The following is a 21,751-nucleotide window of genomic DNA, read 5'->3' as shown; positions in this document are numbered from 1 at the left end:
ACGAGATTAATATCCTTTGGAGTTATAGAAGTCACGAGACGATGTCTACGTTTTATCTCATCCGTTTAAAGAAGATATGAAGACCTTGATTGACTTTTATAATCTGCCCAGTAAAAAGCTTTGTATAAAACCAATCAAATCAACTCGTTGGACTCAGGGTCCTGTAGCGTAAATTCTAAAGATGCAACCGGGAATACATTCAAATGAGGTGACTATAAAAATCATTCGAAGTTCAATTTCATTTTGAATTATATTTTGAATAAAAGTAGTCTAGGGAAAACTTTCAACCGCTTACTTTTGAATAATTTTCTAGTCTGTGACGAACACGGTCGAGTTTAAAACGTCCCCTCGGGTCCGGGATAAATGGTGTACTTTCAAAGTTGTTGAGAGAACTACATTGAGTAGATGGTTACCTTCTTTTCAAACAAGATTGAGGGATTTATATAAATTTCTAGTATTTGCCTAGGGATTTGCTCATTACCTAGGTACCTATATCTTCGAGATCGGATGAATAAATTAATTAATAATAGATAGTGGTATAAACTTTTAAAACAGATATATGATAACTTTGCGATGTACAGCTCTACACCCAAAAAGTTAAGTTTTGTTGAGTAGGTACTGTACATTCTGTACATGAATAAAGGAAAAGGTATATTATAAAAACCAAAGATTTGAAACACCGGATGGGGAGTCATAAGTGCTCACCTAAAGCGAAGTCGCGGGCCTTAGCTAGTTTTTTATTACGCACATATTGTCACGTCTATATCCCTAGCGGGGTATACAGAGCCAACAGTCTTGAAAATACTGATAGGCCACATTTAGCTGTTCGGTTCAATGATAGACTTGAGATTCAAATAGTGCTAGCCCATCACCTAAAAAAGAATCCTAAGCCTTTTATGACATCCATGGCAAAGAGGTGAAGTGGTCCTTTATTTTTGTATTTTTGCCTGGGACCACACGGCACTAGATTTTTATTCCAATACCATTTCTATTTAATCTTGCGCTCATTCTACTCGTATAAAGACGTTGAAAATCGGTCATACAGAAAATATGATACTTTCCTTACAATTTCCCCAAAAAGACCCGTAACCACAAAATATTAACAATGATCACCTATATTCAAATTACGGGTACTACCTAAATATAATTCGACCCAAATACGTCAGTTATGAATACAGAATCCCATACTATTTTACGGTTTGCAATGCGCAACATACATGATTGATGTACAAATCCCGGGGGACCTCCTTTTCTCCTGATTGGGTGTGATTCGGAGGTAATCTTCATACCAAAACGGTTGTTCCACGCAATTTATCATATTGTGTTATGTTTCTGGTAATTTGTATGGTTGTATGGAGTTATCAATGACTGGCAGATTTGAGTTTTGCCGAAACTGTGTCCAAAGAAAACTGTTATATCACTTAGCACTTTCTCGTGGCTTTATCTCTTAGAATCATATATGAAATGTATTGTATATGTAAGTATATATTTAACAAGCATTGTACAAATTTTATAGAAATTGTAGTAAGATTTTAATCTCAATTCCATCATTTAGCCTTACCTTACTTAACGTGGCCTTCAGTCTTTTCAAAACTGTTGGCCCTGTCTACCCCGCAAGTGGTAAAGGCGTGATAACATGTATGTATGTATTTATAAAATTAAACATATAACAACGACTTAACCAACATTTCCTGAACTCCTCCATTTTACCTGAATATATACGACCAATACTGAATAAACACTTTCATACAGGAGGTGCTTCAGAAAGAAATATTTCGCGTGTCACATGATACCTACCTTTACGAAGACTAAAATGTTACAATTATTACCATGCCGTGTGGTTCCCCGCACCAATACAAGTAAGAATAGCACCACTCCATCTCTTTCCCATGGATGTCGTAAAAGGCGATTAAGGGATAGGCTTACAAACTTAGTATTCTTTTTTAGGCGATGGGCTAGCAACCTGTCACTATTTGAATCTCAATTATATCATTAAGCCAAATAGCTGAACGTGGCCATTCAGTCTTTTCAAGACTATTGGCTCTGTCTACCCCGCAAGGGATATAGACGTGGCCATATGAATGTATGTAATTATTAAATTACATACATACATATGGCCACGTCTATAAACTTTCAATTCAATTAAATAAACTCGCTTTGTTAAATTGGGTAAACATCAGTTAATTATTGTAGTAACGTTTCGGTAATTTTAATTACATTGTCCAAATTCTGTATCGGAATTATATGATAAGGGGTTTTAAATCGTTAGAATTTTTTTAAATGCTGCTTTAGGGTATTATTCCTGTGGAAATTAATTTGAGCTCTTTGCTTCCCTGAAGATCAAACATACAAATCAACACCTGTTTATCTGACTCACGCGGAATCGACGATATCTTTTTATAATCACAATAACTATAACAATACTTCTCACATAATAACATGTACTTACCTCGTATTGTTTATCCCATAAGGGGTAGATAGAGCCAGTATAATCTCGAAAAAACTACCGTCACGATCAGCTGAATCTCTTAATGATGACAAAGAGTGCCGTGTGGTTCCTGGCACTAATAAAAAAAAAGAATAGGACCACTCCATCTCGTTCCCATAGATGTCGTAAAATGCGACTTAGAGGTAGGCTTATAAACTTGGGATTCTTCTTTTAGGCGATGGGCTAGCAACCTGTCGCTATTTGAATCTCAATTTCATCATAAAGCCAAACAGCTGAACGTGGCCTATCAGTCTGTTCAAGACTGTTGACTCTGTCTACCCCGCATGGGACATAGACGTGATTATATGTTTGTATGAGTTTCTGATAATGACTTCTTGATCTTTTTGGCTTTCACTCTCCGCGCGGGAAAAGAAACGGCTAGCACACCATAGACTTTAATTTCTATACATTAATATGGGAATTTATCATTTATTTTCTGTCCAGGTCGATTTTGTGGACATGCACTACGGCACCGATGGAGGGGATGAGGCAAACCCGGCGTTGCTTCGATACTACCTTCAGGAGATCAAATGCTGCAGCCACACTTCCAAAGCTGGATACTTTCTCGTTAGTATTTTCTTTTTTCATAATTTTCCAAAACACTCTCATAAGGAAGTATGCAGAGATCGTGGCAAGTGGAAAGAGGTAGTCTCTGCCTACTCCTCCGGGAAGGAGGATATGTATGTATGTACTACATACATACATACATACATATGGTCACGTCTATATCCCTTGCGGGGTAGACAGAGCCAACAGTCTTGAAAAGACTGAATGGCCACGTTCAGCTATTTGGCCTAATGATAGAACTGAGATTCAAATAGTGACAGGTTGCTAGCCCATCGCCTAAAAGAGGAATCCTAAGTTTATAAACCTATCCCTTAGTCGCCTTTTACGACATCCATGGGAAAGAGATGGAGTGGTCCTATTCTTTTTTGTAATGGTGCCGGGAACCACACGGCACTGTATGTTCTCTCTTAATTAAGGACATTTTTTTGAAAACACTTTTGTGTAAGGAGAGTTATTCACCTTACGCGCCACCAGAGGGCTCCACACCAAGGGCCACATGTGTTTTTTTTTTAATATCTAAATTTCTGTTGATTTTAGCCGAATAGTTAGCTAAATAATAATAATTTTAAAGACTGTAGGCATACACATATACATCTTTCCCGGAGGGGTAGGCAGAGACTACCTCTTTCCACTTGCCACGATCTCTGCATACTTCCTTCGCTTCATCCACATTCATAACTCTCTTCATGCAAGCTCGGCAGTTTCGGGTACTTTTGACCTGACCCATAAAGACCCTTTATTTAAAAGTAGTATTTTCTTTAAATAGAAATATTCAATTCAAATTGAACTATACTTCAAACCTATGATATTTATTAATGTTTCTTCTAAAATTTCGTGTTGTGGAAGTAAGAAAGTCTTACAAATAACTTAAGGTACTTTTCAGCCAATTTTATTTTAATTTAGACTAAGGAGAAACTTTTTATACTTTATTATTTCTGACGAAATTTCAACACAATTTGTTAGTTAACTGCGTTATATAATAAAATGATTAAATCCCTAATTTTATTACTCAACGGCAAATACCTTCTCCCAATTTTAGGAAGCGAATATAAAATTCATCTTACGTGGAAATTGATTCTTGTTCAACTTTCGAAAAGTCATAAAAGTTGTTTACTTTTGCGGGTTTGATATTTTTCCGATGCCTTTTGTTATAAATTTGGTAAAGTTTCAAACTTATTTTTTCGCATTTTCGATGTTGATTTTTATTTTCCGTTCATTTCTTGTTTATTTGAAGGTTTTTATTTGTTATATTACAATGACATGCTTTTTGTAAAAAAGAAACATTCCCATAGGTACCGCAATCTATCCAAAAACTTAATATTTCTTTTTGTTTGTTTTGTATCTGCAGAAAAAACAAAACAAACAAGAAAAGTTTAATTTGTTTTTCATTTCATGTTTATACTATTTAGGCCTTCTTTTCTTTATTTTAGACGCCTATCTAAACTTGGCCATACTGACACTCGTTAAGGTTCTTTTAAGTAAATACTTTTTTAAATAAGTAAAAGTTTAGTTAGGATTCAAAGGGAATTCGCCATGTTGTTCGTCGAGGCTTAAACTAACATAACCGTATAAGCCTCATCTATAAAGCAAAAAGATATTTCTATTCCTTTTAATTTTGTATTTGATTCGCTGCTTTTCCCCCGAAAATATTATACGTTAATCGAGAGTGTATAGATATTATAAACTTGGAATATCGAGTTAGGTATAGATAACTATAATAAACTTAGATTTTTTTTAATAGTGTCTCCTCGGCGGCGACCCGTCATCGTACCAGCCAGTGTTGCCATTCACAATCAAGCCAGACCTATTCACGGAGCTTGTCAAGTCGGACACTGCGCAAGCGGCTCTTATACGATCATGCTATAGACTGAAAGATGACGGGTCTTATCATTTAGAAGGGGACGACAAATGGTAAGTTGAATTTTTTATTAGTAATCGCTTGTATTTTCATTTGATAATCTTAATAATCTATTTGCGGCATATTCGAAATATGGAGTGCTGATAAGTACTTTTTTATTAAGTAGATAAAAACAACTCTATTTTTCTTAAAACTTTCGTACTTTTCATATTTTATCACACATCAGTTGGTAGAATTGTGTAGTTAGTAATATTTATTCATTTCTTTTAATAGAAATACTTACCTACTACTTTTTTACTCTTTTCAGTTTCCGCATTGTTCTTTTTGCGTCTACATTTTACGGTCCGTTTTATCCCTCAGAGAAATGCGATCATTTCTTATTGTTACGAATATTCTGATCCAAGGATCCGCGAACGATTTCATTACTTCCCCAAACAAATTTTCTTTTTATACCTCTACTTGGTTCACTTGCCCGAGTAGATATCGATTTGGTAATAATCTAAAGTCTTAATATATATATATAATATATACGGGACATATATGTCTTAGTCTTTGATCATTTTTCTTCGCAACTCATCTAATAGATGGGTCGCGATGGAATTGCCCTTTAGAATTTATTCGCCTCATTTTCTGACCACGTGTCCAAATTGTTTTATCGATTCAAAAGTACTGGCAACAAAGACAATCTTTATTGCTATGCTTAATATCTGTTTTGTCTGGATATTCGATTTTAATCTTTATATCTAAGTAATTAAATAATTGGATTTTTATCCCATATAAAGTCTGTAACTTTGATGTATGATACCTAACTAACAAACTATATTTTACCAAACCAGCATCTGCTTATTCACTTAGCCGTATTTTACATCGTGAGTGGTCCTAAAGACCCTTACCGGTAGGTACTTTTTTATGTCATTTTATATTTAGATAAATTTAAAGTTTCAAAAACCATACTTTACGCAAGTCTTTTAATTAAATAACATTATTTCACCACTCAAATCATCGATCTGAGCTATAATAATTTACTGTTGCCCTTACAAGGGCCGATTACTCAGTAAGCTCGTAAAATAAATAAATTTATCGAACCGGTCCCCACATAAATATCCCTTCACCTGAGGGTTCTTTCCTGTTATCTTTTATTGTAGGGACAGCGGACATTACGTGTCCCGGGGAAAGTTTCGCAACAAATATATTTTAATACCTTAAGCTTGGTCCAGACGTGCGTAGCGTTATGTTGCTTGTTTTAGCTTTTATATTATACTAGTGATCCGTCCAGAATTTTCAGAGATAAGTGCATACATACAGACAGAGAAAATTGATAGAAAATAGAGGTACTTTATAATATGTAGTGATGAAAGTCAACAGCTAGCACAGTAACCTCAGCGAATTCATTGCAAATTCGCCTTTATTATTACGTCATAGAGTTCCATGGAGGGTAACTTGATATACGGTTGAGTGTGCATGGTTGTTTTGTTAGTCTAGATGTTGTCCCGAGCTTACTGCGGTGAAAATTACCTAAAATCGTCAGTTGCATACCAAAATATGTTATTTGAGTTTTTGACATAGTGCCTTATCTATCCTGAATTAGGAACACACAAAGGCGCTTCAGAGAAGTGAGGATACTCTTTAATATTTCATTTGAACTGAATAAACTGTATACCGTGAAGACGTAAAAACTACTTATAATTGAAATTTTCCTTATATCCACGTTTGTAGTTGATCTCTGATAACCAGATATTTCATGATCAGGTTCAGCAATTTACAAGAAAGAGAAGAACAAAGAAGTCGGCTATCAGATATTCAAAAAGCTTTCAACACGTTAGTGTTGGATGCTATAGAAAGAGGCGTGGAAGCTTCAGATCTCCTTAGAAGTCCCGTCGAAATTCAGTGTGAATTAGCTTTAGGTAAGTAGCACTTTATATTAAAAGATTTATATTCTCTATAGATATTAAATTAACAGAGATGGGTTATAAAATGTTTGGTTTTTCATCTTAATACGCCGTTTAAATATGCCACGAAAATAGAATGAAATCAATCATGGATTCTTCTTTTAGGCGATGGGCCTGTCACTATTTGAATCTCAATGCCAACATTGTGCCATACTGAACATACGTTCAGTCTTTACGCGACGTAAGACGTGCTTATATGTATGTAGTTTAGGGATTGAAACTTAAATGCAACGTCGTCGAAAGCATCTGTTCCCCAATAAGGTTAGGTTTATAGAATATTATTCTCATAAAGACATATTTTACATCACTTACATAAAATACAAATAAAACTAAGTTCGTTGTCACACTAATAAACGAAATATAACAGCAAATGTTCAGTAAATTGAGATTATGTGCTCGGCTTATTGTCTTTTGAATTCATCGAACGACAACGACATCCGTGGCAAAAGATTTTTTTGGTGGCGGTTGTGCGTCCCACGACAACAATACAGTTGTGAAATATATTTCATTATAAACATTAAAAACTTCATGTAGGTAGTTCTAATCTTCAATAAAGTCTGTTAAATTAAGTTACTACAATTTCTGCATAATCATCTTAAACCACCCCAAGGCACCTTCCACAAGTAGCTTCAGTAGTTCCTTGAAACAATAAAATTTAATTTATGCTAATCTAGACAAACTTGGCCATTTATTTTGGAAGCGAGACCCATTTATACTTGTTAATAGTAAGTTCCTAATAATTTGCATAGCATAACAGTTAAGTAGGAAATGTAACGGAATTATTGTAAGGGATATTCGAGAAAGATTAAATAGAAATAAAATATTTAATATTTATTTCTATATTCCATGATTTACGCCAATGGCTTCGCCAGCGTACAGCGAAAAAAAAAATCGTATGGAATTTAAACATATAAAAATTAAGCTTTTTGGATAACATTTCTTTTGATTTTCAGATCTTTTGGCAAATAGTCCCCATCCTAAAGGTGTGATAGCCGTATTTAGAGATGTTCAGACAGAGGGTGACGATTCCAAACTGGAGGTTCTGGCTAGCACAAGATTAAAATCCTTGAAAAAGAAGTTCGAAGATGCTTTGCCGGAAAGCCATATCATCAAATTAGAGTGAGTAGATTTTTTAAATAAATTTTCGCCGACCAGTAAAAATTTATAACAATAGATTATTATTTTACAAATTTCACTTTGATTACCTTTTTTATCCATAGAAATCAGAATAATACAAGTCCTATATATGGCTTTATCTCATAACTAATTTGTCCCTATTATGGTAGAAAATATTTTTCTTTTAGCGTGCTATTTGTACAATTTATACAAATTAAACATAATTTGTATAAATTGTACAAATAGCACGCTAAAAGAAAAATATTATATAAATGTTACGTTATATATATGAAAATACTTACAGTGAGAAACATCTCACTGTAAGTATTTTCATATATATAACGTGGACTATGTCAGGTCGTACAACCCTTAGGATGTAATTTCTCTACAAATCTACAACATAATAAGTCATAACGAGTCTAATCATGTTTACGTCAACTTACATTTAGATCACTGTCAGCGGAATCGTCGCGGACCGACGCAGGGTCTGACAGTGAGGAGAAGTTGGCTCCGTTCAGGGAGCAAGTTTTGGCTGCGGTGTCTTCGCTGGTCGACGACAGTCTTAGCACTGAGCCTGATCAGGGGAAAGGAAGGAAAAAGACTGTACAGGTAGAAAATTATCAAGTGATTTTTTTGTATAATCAAAAGGGAAAAACGGGCTGGTTGCTGCGCGTAATAATATAATTTCGTAGTTTTATCATTGAAAGTCTAAGGGCAAATCTGGCGTATGTGTGTGTGGTTTATTGGACTAGTTTTGAAGTTTGAATTAAGAATGACATAAATGTAATCTTAAAGGTGAGGCAAATGAAGTGAGCAGGAAAAAAAATTGTGGTAATTAGTGGATAAATTGAAATTGTAACTTTACTGTGTAGTAGTCTTACTCAAGACTCATAAAACCTTCAAACACTTCATTCAGCCATTTGCAGTCTTTAGATTACATGTCAAATAAAAGCTTATCTAAGTTTTAATGCAAGCTTGCCGGGAGAAGCCGTTAATCAAAAGTTTTCACCTTTCAGGAAGTGTTTCTGGAGCACATCACTCATCTTAGGATATGTATAGAACATAATCGTATGTATAAAGTAACAGTTAAGCAAATTGAAGACACAGCTAAAAGTATACTAAATAATGCTAAGGAAAATTATGATAATCGTGCGCGGCATCCTCCCGTTTTAATACACGGGCCTGATGCTTCAGGAAAAAGTACTTTATTGACACATTTGTATTACAAATGCGAGGAAATTTTCGATAAACCTGTCTTGAGAGTGATAAGATTTTCGGCTTCCACCCCGAGATCGGCCTACAATTTAGAACTTCTTAGAGTTATGTGCCAACAAATATCGATTATCCTGAACATTCCAGAGGGATACTTGCCAAAAGACGCGAGTTTTGATCCTTTGTACATAAACAATTGGTTCCAAAGTCTTTTGAGGAGGTGCGAAGAAATGGAAAATGAGATTTTGTTGATATTCATCGACAACGTTCATAGAGTGAATCCTTTAGAATGTGATATTGTTACGGGTTTATCATGGCTGCCGATGTCATTGCCACGAAATGTGTTTCTTGTATGCACAAGTGCGGTGTCTTTGGACCAACTACAGTTGACCCCGGCTCAGAAAGAGAAATTCAAGGTGCAGAATTGTTATTACATGTTAGATGCTATTGAAGAGACCCCGGAAAATCTAAGCTATGGAGACTATATCGATGGTGCCTTTGATAATTTAGAAGTCGTCTTCGGGTCGAAAGCTTTTAGTAAATTAGCAAGTAAGTCATATTGCAATTAACAAAATCTTATGTTTAAAAACGATACCATCAGTGAACGCATCAGCGCCACAGCATGTTCGTCCTGTAATCTCTGTTTAGTTTCGCTCTTATTTTCCACATACACCATTCAGAATCCACTGCTTAAAATCTCATAACATTTAAAATCCAAAGCTCATTACTACATGTCTTGATAATTTTAACATCAATTTTTTTTTCAATCCTGATTTTTATCAGAAACCTTTTCCAAAAAATGACGATTGTATATAATTTTAGGCTACATTACTTGTTCGGAGTTTGGCCTCACGGAACTAGAACTTTTGGAACTCCTGATGCCAACTACCAACAGCGAGGCGGTTATAACGCTGAAAGACGCCAACTTCAACTTTTCTACTTTATGTGTCGCCAAATATATGATGAGTAAGTGATATATATTGTTCTTTTTCTTTTGCTCTGATTTAAGGATAGTTTTATGTAGTTTCCTAACACTTGTGTTGTTTTTCTAACACGTTCTCTAACGAGTATAGAAAAGTTTGACTTTGTGAGTGAAGAATTATGTATTTTGTGAAGTTTAGCGTGTTCCAAATTCAATGTATATATTAGTTATTATTAATTAGTCATTAAATATTGATTAATAAACTAAACATCAGCGGAGGAGTTACAGGAGATGGTAAACTGTATGCATGAAGCTTTAAAAGAGAAAGGAATGAAAGTGAACGTAAGTAAAACTAAAACACTGGTTTTTGAAATGGAGAAAGAAATGACAGCATGTAATATTTTGATTGGAGGAGAAAAAGTGGAGCAAGTGAAAGAGTTTGTATATCTAGGATCAAAGTTTACATCAGATGGCAAGTATGATAGTGATATTGAAAGGAGAGTGAACGCGGGGAACATGGTGAATGGAGCTTTGCATGCCTTTATGAGCAGTCAGAAACTATCCAAAAAGGCTCGACTGGCTGTGCACAGGGGCGTGTTGGTCCCGACATTAATGTATGGGAGTGAAAGTTGGGTATGGCAAAAGAAGCATGAAAGCAGAATAAATGCAGTGGAAATGAGAGCGTTAAGGAGTATGATGGGTGTGAAATTGAGTGACAGGATAAGGAACAGCGTGATAAGGGAATGTTGTGATGTGAAAGAAGATGTAGTTACAGGAATAGAAAAGGGTATGTTAAGATGGTTCGGTCATGTGGAGAGGATGAATGAAAGCAGGTTGACTAAGCAGATATACAAGGAGAGTGTGGAGGGAAAGGTCGGAGTGGGAAGACCTAGACGAACGTATCTTGATCAAATTAAGGACGTCCTGGTAAAGGGTCAGGTCAAAAGTACCCGAAACCGCCGAGCTTGTATGAAGAGAGTTATGAATGTGGACGAAGCGAAAGAAGTATGCAGAGATCGTGGCAAGTGGAAAGAGGTAGTCTCTGCCTACCCCTCCGGGAAAGAGGCGTGATTTTATGTATGTATGTATGTATGTATGTATAAACTTTTGATAAACTTATTAAAAAGACGATCAATCTATACCTACAATTTTCGTAAACCAGGTATTTACATGCAGTAGGCTGTACTACATTATAAGTATCTCAAATTTAGCTTAATAGCTATTCAATTGTACCTGTGGTTTGTACATACATGATGTATCACTCACCAAATCACACAGAATATATATATACATATATATAGGTATAGTTCCAAATGTGGAATTTGCCATTACAAATACCGCAAACACCGCATACCCAGGTGACAGATGTTGGGTTTGCTTTGATATGTCAACATACTAAAATAATAAACTATAGCGCATATTACTTGTACACAAGTATTGTAGTGTTGGTTTCTCAAAAGCACGGTAATTTTTAAGGGTGGATGTTTGTAGCTCAATTATTAACAATTTGTCAATGAGGTTTAGGTTAAGGCAGAATGAATAACTCATAATAGGTACATATGTCACGTCTATATCAATTGTGAAGTAGACAAAGCCAACAGTCTGACACGTTGCTAGGCCATCGCCTAAAAGAGGTTTCCTAAGTTTAAATATCTATCCCTTAGTCGCCTTTTACGACATCAATGAGAAAGAAAATTGGAGTGGTTCTATTCTTAAATGCCGGAACTCATATTTTGAAAGTAACAAGTCTCAGTGTGCTAGCCATCCTAGAAAACCTTACACATTGCCACACATTGCCTGAAACAGCGATAAGGGCCCCAAACATTTCCCTTCTAAAAACAAACTTAACTTTTATCTTTAAGATTTATCTCTCACCATAGTAAATTTTGAACAGAAAGTCTAATCAGCGAGAACGTGGTATCGGGTCGCTGCACATGGCGCTGGCGGGCAGCGGCGGCCGGCGCACGCGCACGTAGGCGATACGTCAGAGTGCAAGCCGCGCTAAGAGACGCGCATTCTGATCTAGCCGCCTTACACTTTGCTCACTTCTTGAATGATACGGATGAAAATGATATGAGTGATGCTCAAGAACCAGGTAAATAAGTTAAAGTAAATAAGTAAATTCTTAATCATATTTTTAAGTTGACATGACTGTGAGTATGAGTATCGTAATCTTCTTGATTTTAATAATATTAGTCCTACACAAGGCGGCAAACAAGATCTGCCGAATTTTAATACTAAAATAAAAAATAATACTAAAATAAAGAACAAAATAAATTATATATCTACACTAAAGGTAAGCCGTTGAGTACTAATAGGGATACGAAAACTTCTCTACTTGAACCTATTTAATGACAACCAAATAAGTTTAGAAACGTGGGTTTCAAACGGTTATGATGCTTGGTAAAAATAACATTAAGAGATGGAAAAAAAGATGTTGAATTAGAACAGAACGATGAAAGTCTCAAAAGATGTGAACAATCTTCTTCTTTAAATCAGCATTATATGAAGATGCAATATTATAGAATGAAGTAGTCGGGTGTGTCCTCTTGTCAATTTCTATAAAAATATGTAAGAAATATATCGTACTATACTTTATGTCTTTACATTATAGCTGCCGTGTGTGAAACACTTAATTTTCCTCTTGTGTTTAGGTTGCGTTGACGACGATGATGCTCTCCTGGACTCGACGCCCTTCCACTCCGCCAGCAGAACAGCGGCCGCGTTCACTCAGCGCCATGTTGAGGAATCTTGGTTACATTTGCTATTGGCCGGCGACTTCTCAAAACTGAAAGACCTTACAGTTTGCAACTTCGATTTCTTGCTGGCTGCGGTGAGTAGATTCAATTATGTATGTGTTATACGAAAAAAAGACTCAAAATTTTCAACTAATCTGTAAGGTACCCGATTTTATTATGTTCGATTTACCTACTCTATTATTATCTCAATTTCTCAATAATGCAAGTCCTTCTAGTCGTAACGTATAGCTAGGTATTATGCCAGGGAAACCGCGGCTTCGACGATGTTTCAGAAGATGTATGTATTTGTGCTCCAATCAATTAAATTTAAGATGTCGCCATAGACTCTTCGCTACAATTGGTTGAGCCCGTCGTATTCTTACTATGATTGGCTGATGGCGTGTGACGTTAGTGAAGTCGCAACATATATATTTTAAGATTTTCGTAGCAGCAATCTTCTTTGATGCATTGTCTTAAAATTTTTGTATTTCCATTTGCATAGAATTTACAGGAAGAGATGGAGTGATTCAATTCAATTCCGTCAGAGAACACAGATTAATCACAACTGATACCAATTTTCAGTTCGATCCATTCAGGTTCGAGCTTTGCAATGAAAGTCACGCTTTGTAACGCATTGCCATAGCCTAACAACATTTCAGAAAGTATTGGGGATGTTCCCAAAATTATATTTTACAGAGAATTAGAGTCAAATATTGGGATTTTGGGAGATAATTTTATCTAACAATATTTGCTTGATTTTGTTTTGAGATAAGTTATTACATTCATAAGGTTTTTCCAGACCTGGAAAAATCTTGTCCTATTCTTTGTATTATTTAAAGTAATGAATGTCATAATTTTTTTTTATCTCCATTCAGAATAATTAACTATTTGTAAAATCACCTACATGAAACACCTAAAATATACAACTGTTATCAAAAACTACATCCTATGCTCAATATTTTCAGATTAAAATTTGAATATCAAATGAGAATTCAGCCAAGCCGATGATGCTCGACAGCTAAGTCGATATTAAGCTTTTAGTACGCGGAACCCTCTATTTGTTACTGAATAATTAAAATCATAATTAAGTATATGTTGTACCTTACTCATTAAAACATACAAATAAAAAATAAGCCTTTATATATGGACACTATATTTTTCCGCTGGCTACGATCCGTCCATGCTTCTTTCGTTTTATCCATTTTCAGAACTCTATTCTAGCAAACTAGTTCGTTAAGGGTACTCTTCACCTTAAATTATTGATTCAATAATTCCTCCATGTAAAATACCCAAAATTATGAGCCGTTTAACTTGTACTTGTGTCATCGTAAGATATTAATTGCAAAACTTTAAGAACTGCGAGCATGCCTTCGAACAACTTTCCAATTTATTATTCTCATTTTTAAATTTTCTTACGTGTAATATTTCATTTTTTAATAACGGGCCAAAGGCATACTTTGCCCTTTACTTGCATAGTTAAGGGTACCTTTAAATATTTGTAAATAATTTATACGAAGTTTAATTAAATACTAAACAATATCTTTCGTACTATAATTATGTAGTATAGGATAGTATAGAATCAAAGATTCATTGTAGCATTCACAGGATTACACAGAAGCGATAGAATCATAAAAATCGGAGTTAAAAAAATCCAAGTTAACAAAAATCCAAGACTAAGACAAATGCCATCTTGATTTTACTTTCAATCATCAAACTTCAACTATACACTATAGATGCCGACAACTAACGTCGATCAACCAATAGGACAAAAAAATATTCAAATTCAAGTTAGATACCAAAATAATTTCACAAAGCAAATACCCTGTCCCAATTCGAAAAATAACAGATGAACGATGATCATTTACGTTTGGCTCCCTTGACATTTTGTGAGCAAACGTTACGAGTCAATACACACCACGGTCCGCTGACTGGTTCGGGTTTATTCCCAATGCACTTTTGTTTTTGGAACGGCAGAATTAAATAATTGCTTTTTGTGACCGGCCAGTATTTCAGGGATTTATTTGAAATAGTGAAACTTTATGATTGACTGACAGACATAGTCCAAACGGCTGGATGTCGAGATTTGAAATTTGACACGTAAGTTCGTCTTATAGTCTAGAAATGCAATACGAAAGGATTCCTCACGGATACTAATGAGAGAGCAAGCTCGAGAGCAGCGCACTATTTCCATAGTTCGGCAGTTTAAATGGACGAAGCCACGTGCTTTAGTACTTAATAAAAAGTTAACAGGAAATAATAAACATACATATCATCACGGCTATATCCCTTGCAGGGTCTGAGCAAACAGTATTGAAAAGCCTGAAAGGCCACGTTCAGCTGTTCGGCTCAATGATAGAATTGAGATTCAAATAGTGACAGGTTGCTAGCCCATCGCCTAAAAAAAGAATTCCAAGTTTATAAGCCGATTCCATAGTCATCTCTTACGACATCCATGGAAAAGAGAAGGAGTAGTACTATTCTTTCTTCTATTAGTGCCGGGAATCACACAGCAAATAATTAACGACACTCATTTAAAGCAAAACTGAAAATTTAAGCTAACGAAGAAAATTAAGCAACAAGTAGAGTACTAAACATGAAAATAAATACCATATTTTCCGACAGAATTCTCAACCAGTCGATTCCAATTAATGCCAATTCCCTAAAAAAGAAACGTTACCGCATAACGAACGGTAACGCGATACGTGACCACGAAACGTAATCCCTTCGTTCCTTTCAGAAACAACTTGTTGTTTGGCGTCGGGCCTAATTGATGTAACTTAGTTCCGAGATCGTGGGGATTATCGACTGTTATTGTTATTACGTTGTTGAGTTGTGTAGCGTGCGACCGTTACTTATTTACACAGAAATTTTTACTTTAGCCGTGCAGTGTGGTTTCCGGCACCAATACCAAAAAGAATAGGACCACTCCATCCCTATCCCATGGATGTCATAAAAGGCGACTAAGGGATAGGCTTATATACTTGGGATTCTTTTTTAGGCGATGGGCTAGCAACCTGTCACTATTTGCATCTCAATTCTATCTTAAAGCCAAATAGCTGAACGTGGCCTATCAGTCTTTACAAGACTGTTGGTTCTGTCTACCCCGCAAGGGATATAGACGTGATTATATGTATGTTTGGATGTATTTTTACTTTAGTCATAGTAACAGTGTTTTTTGGAAAAAAATGTAACAGTTGTCCCTGCTGTCAACATGTTATAATCTTTAAAAACTCAATTCCATCATAGATATTTAGTTCATGTTAAATTAGATATCTATGACGGAATTGAGTTTCGCCTCCGAGTAGAGCCTTCAAGTCTTATTACTACTGGCTCGTTCTATTCGTAAGATTTATAGCGGATAATGAAAAAGAGCCTCGGGTATTTACAGATACTATTGGTATAGTAGACGTTCTTTTGTCTTATTAATTGCCACTCTAACGCAACAAGGCTAGCAACCTGTCACTATTTGCATCTCAATTCTATCTTAAAGCCAAATAGCTGAACGTGGCCATTCAGTATTTTCAAGACTGTTGGCTCTGTCTACCCCGCAGGGGATATAGACGTGACCATATGTATGTATGTATGTATGCTAACGCAACAAATAGGTAAGGTACCGCGAATGCGATTGCTCATCACGCGATCTTTCCGCAAAACGCGCGAGCATTTTAATCTTCAATGAATAAAAAAAATCTACCAATGAGCCTAACAGTCTGTTAGTCTTTCAAGACTGCTGGCTCTGTCTACCCCGCAAGGCATATAGACGTGATTATATAAATGAATGAATGAATTTTAATCTTAGTGACATGGAGCTCCTGCTTGTGCCACTCTAGCAATACATACATACATGCATATGATCACGTCTATATCCCTTGCGGGGTAGATAGAGCCAACAGTCTTGTAAAGACTGATAGGCCACGTTCAGCTATTTTGCTTTAAGATAGATGGTCCTAGCTTTGGCCACATTTAACTCCAATGATAACTAACTTATTATTATTTTTGTTTGCGACAGGTGCAAACAGTGACTATATCGTATCTCCGCTGCATCCTGGAGCACGTGAGATGTTACATCCTGGACCGGGACGTGGAGCTGGTGTACGGAGCTGTGAGGAAGGCCAGCGACATCCTCACTAGGGACCCCATGCAGCTTGGAGCCCAGGTATGTTGTTTAACAATACAAATATAATTTAATATTAAATATAAGTAGTTATATAAAATATTCTTTTTATAAGTAGTTTTATCATTAGGTATATTAAATATTATATTTAACTAGAGACCCGCCCCGGCTTCGCACGGGTGCAAAATTCAGAAAAAAATATACACAAAAACCTTCCTCTTGAATCACTCTACCTGTAACAAAAAACCGCATCAAAATCCGTTGCGTAATTTTAAAGATTTAAGCATACAGACAAACAGACTAAAATAGCGACTTTGTTTCATACTATGTAGTGATTACTTATATAATATTTAACGGCACAACCTATAGGTATAACAAAAAATATACTGTTTATTGCTTGCTTATGTTACATATAAAGCACTTTCTCGTAAAACCAACAGCAAATATCTATGTCAGAATCTGACTTATTTATATTTTTTATCAACTCATTACTGTCTAGATTTTTAAATTGTTGTACAAGCTTTTTAGTAACTTTATTTCAACAAAAGTATCTTTAGTTGAAAAATCCAAATTTACATGAGCGGAGCTAAGGGCGAACCCTATATAGTCATTATCTAACTGACAGTTAATTAAGATCTCCCAGCCTCGTCGAGTGATCCGATTGAAAATTAATTAAAATTATAATCAGTGTTTGAGACATCAAACTAATTTGGCTGTGTCTTCCAGAAAATTCATTGTAAAATGTCTACCTACTTAAATCACAATATTAGTCAATAAACAACCCGTGATGGTCGTAAAGCCTATAAGTACAGGCAAAGCCTTTGTTGAAAACTTCTGTAAATAGGGTTAACAACCGTACCTACTTCGATAAATGGAATGGTAAAGTTTATTAATTATAACTCATTCATAAAATTTGTTGAATTATTAATTTTGAACTAAGTTCTACTAAAATATGCATTTGGGAATACTAAATATTTTAAAGTTTGAAGTTCTGAACAAATAATAACGATTTCGCGAAAAAAGAAAATATTTGCAGGTTAAAGATTTCTATCTAATGTTGAATAAATCCCGGAAAAAAGCGCCTTTTGTCACATCCATTACGTATAGCAATATAGAAATATATACAACCAAAAGTCTGATAAAACAATATGCAAGAGATCAAAAGTTACGTTATAAAGATACTGGGCACTAATAAAAAATGAAATTGTTTTTAAATTATAGAACGTTGTTTCAATTTTTGCTGCATTAAAAAAAGTGAGCCCTGTGCTTTTGTGGTTATTTAAAATTAAATTTTTTATAATGACTGATTTTTTTTATTTTGATCTCAAATGTATGATAACGTCAATAAATTTGCCCTTTTTCCCTGGATAGACAGAAGGCACGTTGAGGTAATAAGCAAATAATTATGAACTGCATTTATCTGCACGCCATCGAAAATATATATTTTTTACAAATGACATAGTCAACCATTGAATAGGTAAATATATATTCCCTACATAGATGCAGTCAACTTATAAAGATTCATCAAATTTCGTCTCTCTAGATCATCGCCTGGCTGCGACCAGCGGTAGCTCGTCGTGGCGTGCTGGCAACCCTGGTGACTGCAGCTATGGCCTGGTGCGACGGATACGACAAACCACTCCTTGTACCACTCAATGGCTGGTAAGATTTATAGAACTAACTTTTTTTTTTAGTAAGAAATACACATTTATTCGGTATTCTTCTATTTTTTAGAATAGCCATTTTAGGTTGCAAAATATACAAATATTTGTGTTTTCTAATCTCTAGTTTTGAGTAAGATTTCTTCGCGAAAGATTATATACCTTTTACCCTTTTTCTTTTTCAGTACTACACACTTTCTACTTTATATTTTATTTAATTTCTTCATGAAATCCCTACCCGTGAAATTTTCACTTAAAAATCCTCCTTAATTCCCGGTTAGTTCGTATCCCAATTAGCGAAGCACTCTGAGCCGTTTACAGGTGCGGTCGGGACCACCCCAAGTGCCCTCGAACGGTCGGCAAATTGAATAAAACCGAACGGAATTAGGTATATTGATCTCTATGTGTTTGATTGTTTGGTGCCCAACACGTGATTAGAAAGTAAAGGGTGTTAACTAACGTTTGCAAGGAGTTGTGCGCATGGGACAATTTCTGGTTATCTGTCAAAGGCAACAGAAACTGAAAATTCATTAAGTGTTTTGATCAGTCAAATTTGCATTTAATTAATTAAAAACTAGAAGGCGTTTAGGTATACTTTGTGATTTTAACTTCCTTTTAAATACAAAATAATATTTTCAGTCTAGTGGTAAGTCATTTTTTAAATATTTTCATTTCGATACAATTAATCTTCTTTAGTATTATAGCAATAACCGAGGTTAAAAATAATATCAGAGCACTTATCGGGTTTCATTAGCGAACAAGAAAATAATAGGCGACTTCCAAGTACACATATTGAAAAAGACTAATTAAATTTTATTTTAAGGTCGAACTGTAAAGACGCGATGCGGCCAATACTTCTTAAGTAAATTGAGTGCAACATTGAGCAAAGATCTGTATAATACTATTTGCTTACATCACAACACAACTTAAATACAACCCTTTTTTTTCTGGAAGGGTTATATGAAATACATTATAGTAAAATACAGATTTAGTTACGAAGTCTTCACAACCCACCATCAAGCCAGTAACAAAAATGCCAAACCAAAGAATTCAAATGTTAAGAAAACACAATGACATTTAGATAATTTAAAAGACTGTAGCGGGAGCGATGATTCGGCTCGACCGCCACCAAAGGGAAGATCTTCCGCCAGGCTAGGTGTGATGCCCGGGGAACCGCGGCTCCGACGATGTTGTGTCGGAGGTTGTATATATAGCTCCAATCCGTGGAATTTTTGCTTACGCGATTTAGGTTTTTCACTGTTTTTGATTGATAGCGTCGCATAATTTTCTTTTTTATTCTTGTGACTTGTGGCGTATATATTTCGCCACAAGGCTAATTTAAAATATAATGCCTTGGGCGTTTATAAATGTTTCTCCTCTATCAAGTTCAGTAATTAGTAAAGTGTGCCCGTGTCAGCCGCAGGTGTGTCGATGTTCCCAAGGGCTCTCCAATGCCAATCGTTGTCCAATTGAATAAAACCCGACATCGAATTAGGTCTATTCATTTACACGTATTTGGTAATACTCGTAATGGGTCACTTTACAAAGAATGATACGTTAATGTATATAAAATACCTATATTTTCTACTGACCTATATTAATAATATATATTAGTTCCTACGATACTACCACAAGTCAACGATGTCATTTGTTAAATGTTTTAAATGAATCATTTCTTCTTAGTATTTCTTTTAGTAAATCAATTATCTAGAAGTTTCATGTTCGGGTTATCATTATTGGTTATTTTGATTCGGATCAAGTATGTAAGTATTCGAGCCAGGTGTAAAAGAAAAAACAATTGAAATCTGAGTAAAAAGCGTGGGGTGCCTGATGTAGTAAATATTAAAATCATTCTATTAGCATATATTTATGACAAGAGAGTTATGAAAATGAAGTAAAATGCACCCCACGCTTTTTACTCTGATTTAAATTGTTTTGTTTATAAATTTAATTTTGTTATAATTTTAATCGGAGGTAATTGACTATAACCGATTGTTCGACTTGCTACTACTGTTTTATAATTCCTTTGTCTTTAAATTTTATTTTCTATTTTTTAGTTTGATTAGCAATAAAGCGTAGTTTTTTAGTTTTTTTTAAACTATTATTTATTTTCTATTTTTTAGTTTGATTAGCAATAAAACGCCTAGTTTTTTAGTTTTTTTATACAATTATTTTTTGGTAGAAGTGTTAACTTCCTACTACTTCTACTACGCTGTATAACTATCTTACTAGAAATGACTTTCGCAACCATGCGCCCATCGCCGGAGGTTTTCACAACTAACTTTCTTAAAGTTATATGTGGCCTGATTGGATTAAATCTCATAATATTCTCATCATCATGATTCTTTTTTAGGCGATGGGCTAGCAACCTGTCACTATTTGAATCTCAATTCTATCTTAAAGCCCAATAGCTGAAGGTGGCCTATCAGTCTTTACAAGACTGTTGGCTCTGTCTACCCCGCAAGGGATATAGACGTGATTATATGTATGCATGTATGTATGATGATTGTTAAACCCAGTTGAAAAGAATTTTATAGTGATAAATCACTGTTAATAATATTTTTGACTATCCAGCAAACATAACAATTTTCGATTGTGGCCTTGCCAGGAATCAAACCACAAGATTAAGAGGCAGATTGATACAGGAACAAAAATATTTCAAACATACCTCCACTGCCTTTACAACCAGGAACGCAACAATGTTTATCTGAAGACATCGTGGCACTTTTGTAGTAAAATCTGTCTTTCACAAAAACAAACACAAACTTGGGACTCCTATCTCAAATAATCAGGTACTTTTTACAGGAGTCCTATCTCAAAATATCTGCACAACACAGTGAACACAGTCAGAGTCCAATCTCAGATGATAAAATCACACGAATATCCGGAAGAACAAAGCTCGACTCAACGGAAGATTCCAAACTCCAAATAACGACAAGTTATCAGCACAAAACAAAGTGCAAATAGGTAAATACACAGGCACCGGTAAAAAAACAGAAAGAAAGTTTACAGGTGTTAGAATCGAATTCAAAACTTACTGCAAAACTTATTTTACATAAATAAACAAACTGTCACTCATTTTCCAAGCGAGTATTACAGTGTTGCTATTATAAATATGCAAAAGTT

At 35.1% G+C, this 21,751-nt stretch overlaps 1 protein-coding gene across 1 annotated transcript in view; it reads left to right on the top strand.

Moving 5' to 3' along the window:
* The window catches only part of LOC106141651 (protein qui-1), an 89,144-nt gene that overhangs the window by 45,499 nt on the left and 21,894 nt on the right, over positions 1-21,751 (top strand). The window contains exons 4-14 of the mRNA XM_060945169.1: positions 2,933-3,055; positions 4,797-4,966; positions 6,663-6,817; positions 7,816-7,981; positions 8,428-8,587; positions 8,995-9,739; positions 10,013-10,156; positions 12,007-12,207; positions 12,767-12,945; positions 16,860-17,006; positions 18,508-18,626. Of these exons, the coding sequence (XP_060801152.1) occupies positions 2,933-3,055; positions 4,797-4,966; positions 6,663-6,817; positions 7,816-7,981; positions 8,428-8,587; positions 8,995-9,739; positions 10,013-10,156; positions 12,007-12,207; positions 12,767-12,945; positions 16,860-17,006; positions 18,508-18,626 (2,309 nt within the window). The remainder of the gene's footprint in view (positions 1-2,932; positions 3,056-4,796; positions 4,967-6,662; positions 6,818-7,815; positions 7,982-8,427; positions 8,588-8,994; positions 9,740-10,012; positions 10,157-12,006; positions 12,208-12,766; positions 12,946-16,859; positions 17,007-18,507; positions 18,627-21,751) is intronic.

This window comes from Amyelois transitella, chromosome 7 (assembly GCF_032362555.1).
Source record: "Amyelois transitella isolate CPQ chromosome 7, ilAmyTran1.1, whole genome shotgun sequence".
NCBI classification, from domain to species: domain Eukaryota; kingdom Metazoa; phylum Arthropoda; class Insecta; order Lepidoptera; family Pyralidae; genus Amyelois; species Amyelois transitella.
The sequence above is the reverse complement of the archived record's forward strand: the minus strand, read 5'-3'. Positions and strand labels throughout refer to the sequence as shown.